At 45.7% G+C, this 7,211-nt stretch overlaps 1 protein-coding gene across 1 annotated transcript in view; it reads left to right on the top strand.

Moving 5' to 3' along the window:
• Window positions 1-7,211, top strand: part of LOC111976532 (AMP deaminase 2) — a gene marked incomplete at its 3' end in the record, with an annotated part of 66,184 nt that overhangs the window by 41,167 nt on the left and 17,806 nt on the right. Inside the window, 1 exon segment of the mRNA XM_070448154.1 lies at window positions 392-523. Within this exon segment, the coding sequence (XP_070304255.1) occupies window positions 392-523 (132 nt within the window).

Genomic DNA, 7,211 nt, shown 5'->3' with positions numbered 1-7,211 from the left:
GGAGAAGGAGGAGGAGAGGGAGAAGGAGAAGGAGGAGAGGGAGAGGGAGAGGGAGAGGGAGAGAGATAGGGAGAGGGAGAAGGAGAGGGAGAGGGAGAAATAGAGGGAGAGGGTGCATGTCGATAGTCTTATGTAGCTACCTCTCCTTCATCCTCTCTGTTTATACTATATTGGTTTTGGTTCCTATATTAAGAGAGGAAACAATAGAGGAGACTGGAAGGTCAATGAAGAGATCTCAGGAAAAGGATGGATTAACAGTCGTTCAATTATTTTTAGATTTTTGATTGACAATTGTACTTTAAAGACAAGATGACAATCTGACGTGACAGCTTGGCAGCGACATCAAAAAGTGAGACATTGACTGAGAACTGTCCCCCTTTTCTCCTCACAGGACCGTAACACTTTCCATCGCTTTGACAAGTTCAACGCCAAATACAACCCCATCGGCGAGTCCATCCTGAGAGAGATCTTCATCAAGACGGACAACCACGTAGAAGGGAAATACTTTGGCCACATCATCAAGGTGAATGTATAATCAGCATACTGTACATGCCCTCTACCTTAACCTAGTAAACAATTGTTGCGTCACAATTCTCGACCCTTTCTCCTGATGTGTGAACTTTCACAATCCCCATCTGAAATGAAAAGCGTTGGATTTGTGTAAGCAAATTGGAGGGAGTTTCCACAAGAGAAAGAGTGTTCAAATCATAAGAGTAGAGAATTGCGATGGAACCAAAAACAGTATAAAGGGCGGTGGGGCAGTATGCTAATTGGAGTGGGTCTAGGGTGTCCGGGAGGATGCTGTTGATGTGACCCATGACCAGCCTTTCAAAGCAGTTCATGGCTACCGACGTGAGTGCCACGGGGTGGTAATCATTTAGGCAGGTTACCTTTGCTTCCTTGGGCACAGGGACTATGGTTGGTCTGCTTGAAACATGTAGGTATTACAGACTCGGTCAGGGAGAGGTTGAAAATGTAAATGAAGACACCAGACAGTTGGTCCGCTCATGCTTTGAGTACACGTCCTGGTAATTCGCCTGGCCCCGCGGCTTTGTGAATGTTGACCTGTTTAAAGGTTTTGTTCACATCAGCTACCGAGACCGTTATCACACAGTCAACCAGAACAGCTGGTGCTCTCGTGCATGCTTCAGTGTTGCTTACCTCGAAAGCAAGCATAAAATGTTTTTATCTCGTCTGGTAGGCTCGCGTCACTGGGCAGCTCGCGTCTGGGTTTCTCTTTGTAGTCCGTAATAATTTTCAAGCTCTGCCACATCCGAAGAGTGTCAGAGCCGGTGTAGTAGGATTCAGTCTTAATCCTGCATTGACACTTTGCTTGTTTGATGGTTCGTCTGAGGGCATAGCGGGATTTCTTATAAGCGTCCGGATTAGTCTCCCGCTCCTTGAAAGCGGCAGCTCTAGCCTTTTGCTCGATGCGGATGTTGCCTGTAATCCATGACTTCTGGTTGGGATATGTACGTACAGTCACTGTGGGGACGACGTCATCGATGCACTTATTGATGATGCCGATGACTGAGGTGGTGTATTCCTCAATGCCATTGGATGAATCCCGGAACATATTCCAGTCTGTGCTAGAATTTTTTTCCCCCTGGTTGCACATGTGACATGCTGGTAAAAATGTGGTAAAACTGATTTAAGTTTGCCTGCATTAAAGTCCCAGGCCACTAGGAGTGCCGCTTCTGGGTGAACAGTTTATTCTTTGCTTATGGCCTTTACATAGTTGGTTGAGAGCGGTCTTAGTGCCAGCTTCGCTATGTGGTGGTAAATAGACCGCTACAAATAATACAGATAAGAACTCTCTTGGTAGATAGTGTGGTCGACAGCTTATCATAAGGTACTCTGCCTCAGGCGAGCAATACCTCGAGACTTCTTTAATATTAAACATTGCGCACCAGCTGTTATTGACAAAAAGACATACATCCCCAACCCTTGTCTTACCAGAGGTAGCGTCTCTGTTCTGCCAGTGCATGGAAAATCCCACCTGCACTATATTGTCCGTTTCTTCGGTCAGCTTCACTTCTCGGTGAAACATAAGATGTCACAGTTTTTAATGTCCCGTTGGTAGGATCATCTTAATAGTAGGTCATCAATGTTATTTTCCAACGATTGCACGTTAGCAAGGAGAATGTAAGGCATTGGGAGGTTACCCGCTCGCCTACGGATTCTCAGAAGGATCCCCGATCTGCGTCCCCTTTTCTGGCATATTTTCTTCACGCAAAAGGCGTGGACCTTATGGGGCGGCAGGTATCCTAGGGGTTGGAGCATTGGGCCAGTAACCCAAAGGTTGCTGGATCAAAAATCTGTCGTTCTGCCCCTGAACAAGGCAGTTCACCGGTAGGCCGTCATTTTAAATAAGAATTTGTTCTTAAGTGACTTGCCTAGTTAAATAAAGGTTAAATGTAAAAAAATAAAAATAATAATCTGGGCCTGTTGCAGTGAAAACAGGATATCCTTCTCGTCGGACTCGTTAAAGGAAAACGTTTCTTCCAGTCCGCAGTGAATAATCACTTTTCTGAAATCTGAAGTTATTTTCGGTCATAAGAGACAGTAGAAGCAACATTATGTACACAATAAGTTAAAAAATAAGTTAAACAAAAAAATAACAAAATTGCACAATTGGTTGGGAGAATGTAAAACGTCAGCCATGTACTTCAACGCCATCTCCGCCATTTCTGCCATCTCAGGGAACCAGACATATATAGGGAAGGTAATGACAGAGGTGATTAAGTCCAGGTGAGTCCAATAATCGCTGATGCGCGTGACAGGGGGGAAGTCAGGTGTGCCTAATGATGATGGCAGGAGTGCGCAATGCTGGGGAGCCTGGCGCCCTCGAGCGCCAGGAGAGGAAAGTGGGAGCAGGCGTGACATCTACGGATGTTGTAGAGCATGAACCTACAGGAGCGAGTCATTGTCCACCGTGATGGAGAAGTCTTTGAACGGGCAGGCCTTCCCCGGGAGCAAGAGCAGTTCCGTCTTGTTGATTTTGAGCTTGAGGTGGTGGGCCAACATCCAAGCTGAGATATCTGCCAGGCACGCAGAGATGAGTGTCGCCACCTGCGTGTCAGAAGGGGGGAAGGAGAAAAGTAGTTGAGTGTCATCTGCATAGCAATGATAGGAGAGACCATGTGAGGATAGTACGAAGCTGAGTGACTTGGTGTATAGAGAGAAGAGGAGAGGGCCTAGAACTGAGCCCTGGGGGACACCAGTAGTGAGAGTACGTGGTGGGGGGGACTAAGGAGGGAGGAGATGGTGGAAAACGTTCCCTAGGGTTAGAGGATTGACAAGTAGGGATAGAATGAGGAAGAGGATAGAAAGAGGATGAGGATAGAATGAGGAAGAGGATAGAAAGGGGAAGAGGATAGAACGAGGAAGAGGATAGAAAGAGGAAGAGGAGAGAAAGAGGAAGAGGATAGAAAGAGGAAGAGGATAGAAAGAGAAATAGAAGAGAAAGAGGAAGAGGATAGAACGAGGAAGAGGATAGAACGAGGAAGAGTATAGAACGAGGAAGAGGATAGAAAGAGAAAGAGGATAGAAAGAAGAAGAGGATAGAACGAGGAAGAGGATAGAACGAGGAAGAGGATAGAATGAGGAAGAGGATAGAACGAGGAAGAGAAGGTAGAGAGGAGGGTTTGATTGGATGATAGGAAGTTTAATTTTCCTCCATTTTCGCTTAGCTGCACGTAGCCCTGTTCTGTAAGCTCGCAATGTGTCACTCAGCCACGGAGCAAGAGGGGAGAGCAGAGCCAGCCTGGAGGAAAGGGGACAGTGTGAGTCATAGGATGCGGAAAGGGAGGAGAGTAGGGTTGAAGAGGCAGATTCAGGAGACAGGACGGAGAAGGATTTAGCAGAAGGGAGAGATGATAGGTTAGAAGAGGAGAGAGTAGTGGGAGAGAGAAGATTGTGACGGCACATGACAATCTGGGTAGGAGCTGAGTGGCTAGGGTTGGAGGAAAGGGAGACAGGAAAGGAAACAAAGTAGTGATCAGAGACTTGGAGGGGGATGAGTAGGATAACAGAGACCTGGAGGGGGTTACAGTGAGATTAGTAGGAGAACAGAGACCTGGAGGGGGGTTGCAGTGAGATTAGTAGGAGAACAGAGACCTGGAGGGGGGTTACAGTGAGATTAGTAGGAGAACAGAGACCTGGAGGGGGGGTTACAGTGAGATTAGTAGGAAAACAGCCTCTAGTGAAGATGAGGTCAAGCCTATTGCCTGCCTTGTGAGTGGGAGGGGATTAGAAAAGGGTGAAGTCAAAAGAGGCCAGGAGGGGAAAGAGAGGCTTGGAAAGAAAGAAATCAAAGGCAGACGTCGGGAGGTTGAAGTCGCCAAGTACGAAGAGCGCTGAGCCATCATCAGGGAATGAGTTTATCAAGGTGTCAAGCTCATTGAAGAACTCTCCAAGGGCACCTGGTGGGCGATAGATAACAACAATGCTAAGCTTGAGCGGACAGTCACAGCATGAAATTCAACTGAGGGGATGGACAGGTGAGAGAGGCCAGAAAAAGAAAAAAAATCTCCATTTAGGAGAAAACATGGATGTTATGATGTTTTACACTTCATGCACAGTCATCCCTGTCTGGTATTTCAAAACAACATTGTGTTACAGCAGCCTCGTTCTGCAGGACAACACAACAACCCTCCCCTCCTGGATGTATGTTTTCACCGTGCTACTGTTGAAGTGGATAAGTAACAGCAGAGCAGCGTCATTCTGTCTGTCTGTCTGTCTGTCTGTCTGTCTGTCTGTCTGTCTGTCTGTCTGTCTGTCTGTCTGTCTGTATGTGTAGTGTGATGTATGTGTGTCGTGTGTCTGGTGTGTGTAATCTGTCGAGGTGTCAAGGTGTGGAAAGAAAATGGATGGACTGGATTTTCTCGCCCGCTCTCCCCCTCATCCTCTCCTCTCAACTTCCTCTCCTTACCTCTCCTCTCCTCTCACCCCCTCTCCTCTCCTCTCCTCCCTCTCCCTCACTCTTTTTCCTCTCCTTCCTCACTCTCCCATTCCTCCTCTCCCATCCTCTCCCTCCCTCTTCTCTCCCGTCCTCCCTCTCCCCTTACTCCTCTACCTCACCTCCCCAACGCTCTCCTCCCCACCATACCCTCTCCTCTCCTCTCCTTCCTCTCCTCTCCCCTCCTCCCTCCCTCTCCTCTCCCTCTCCTCTGCTCTACCTCTTCCTCTACGACTCTACACTGAACAGTTTTACCACTCGTGACTACTACACTAGTGAAACGTATCCTAACGGGAGCCGCTTCCTGGCGTGGCCATGTGGCAACCGCTCACTCCTCAATTGGAGACATATACCCCTGTCCTCCGTCAGGCTTTGTCAAAAATAAAACCTGAAGAAAAGTCACAGTATCACCGGAGGAATAATGCTTCGTTAAATTACCGTCAGGAGGGCACTGCACACCTACAGGTCCGTTACATAGCCTGCCCTTATCTAAAGTCTTCTGAAGGAGATCAATAACACAACACATTCTTACTATCCGGGTCCTGACATAACAACACATTCATTCCTGGGTCCCTGACATATATAACACATTCTATTCCTGGTCGACAATAATAACACACATTAATTCCCTAGGGTTGAACATAAAAGAGACAACATTCTAATTCCTGGTCTGATCATTATACAACACATTCTAATCCTGGGTCGCACATAAAGCACACAACATTTTCCCCTGGTCTGACATAATAACACACATTCTATTCCCTGGGCCTGACAATAATAACACATTTCAAATTCCTGGGTCTGAACAAAAATACAACCACCTATATCCTGGCCTGACAATAATAACAACATTCTAATCCTGGGTCTGACAACATAACAAACATTATATTAGCTGGGTCTGAACATAACAACACATTTCCTATTTCCCTGGATCTGACATATGATAACAACATTCTAAATTCCTGGGTCTGACCATAAATAATACACATTCTAATAAACCGGGTCGAACATAATAACACATTCTATTCCTGGGTCTGATCAATAATAAACACATCTAAAATACTGGGTCTGTCAACAGAAAGAGAGATAAAGTATAGCACGTTTCCAAAATGAGCACCCATTCTCTATTTAGTGCCACTCATTTTAACCAGGGCCCCATACAATACCATTGATAAGAAAAGTAGTGCACTATTTATTTATGGAAGTAGGGTGCAATTGGGATCACACATAATGCGTTTCATAAATAGAGAGATCAATTCAAATCTACATTCCGGTTAACCCTCCCACAGATCTGAAATCAATAGACAGTATGATAAATGAAAGACGCGGATCCTCACTCGAAGTCTCGTCTGCTCACGCATCAGGAAGGCAGGTCACATAACTGCCGGCAGCGCCGAAGGCCAGCAGGTCAATTAGGTTGGTCCGGATTACAATAAACTAACGGCACTATTCCCTACTTGTCATGTTCAGACTGAGATCAACACACAGTAACTCTACTCCTAACAGTCCACAAGAATGATCCTTGAGGGACCGGATCCAACAGAAACAACGTCTTCCTCCCCTTCTGACTGGTTAATCCTTCCCCTTGGCCTCCATACTCACCAACCACACCTCAGGCATTTATCCTATACTCTCAGAATCCTGTATTTTCAACAATAATACTGGCATTAATATGGGAGGAGGGATGGAGACATGCATAATAATCAATGATAACATAAATTGAACTGGGTAAATTAACATGGGTAAAATGACTGGGTATTAAACATGGGTATGACTCGGGATATCTAACATGGAAATGAACTGGGTAAGACAGGAGTAAATGAACAGGGTATGAACAACTGGATAGAATGACTGGGTATTACATGGTAAAAAATGAACTGGGGATTAACAGGTAAATGGCACTGGGTATGTAAGACACTAGTAAATGGATTGGCGTATACAACACATGAGGTACGATCTGAACCGCTGGACTATCTAACCTAATCGGAGTACCACTGAACTCGGGTATAACATGGTAGATGACATGGACTATTAACCATGTAAATACTGATTCGGGTATTAACCATGGTACAAACAGACTGGGTTAAATTAACATAGTAGATGGACTGGAATATTAACAATTGCTTACACACTGCATAATCGGCACTTTAACGATGGTAAATGATCTGGCCCCTGTCCATCTAACATGGTCAGACTGACTGGGTATTAACATGCCGTAAAACCCTGACTCGGGTCAATTAAAACATGGCTA

This window comes from Salvelinus sp. IW2-2015, linkage group LG17 (genome assembly GCF_002910315.2).
Source record: "Salvelinus sp. IW2-2015 linkage group LG17, ASM291031v2, whole genome shotgun sequence".
NCBI classification, from domain to species: Eukaryota; Metazoa; Chordata; class Actinopteri; order Salmoniformes; family Salmonidae; genus Salvelinus; species Salvelinus sp. IW2-2015.
Note: the sequence above shows the minus strand (reverse complement) of the source record. Positions and strands in the feature narration are given on the sequence as shown.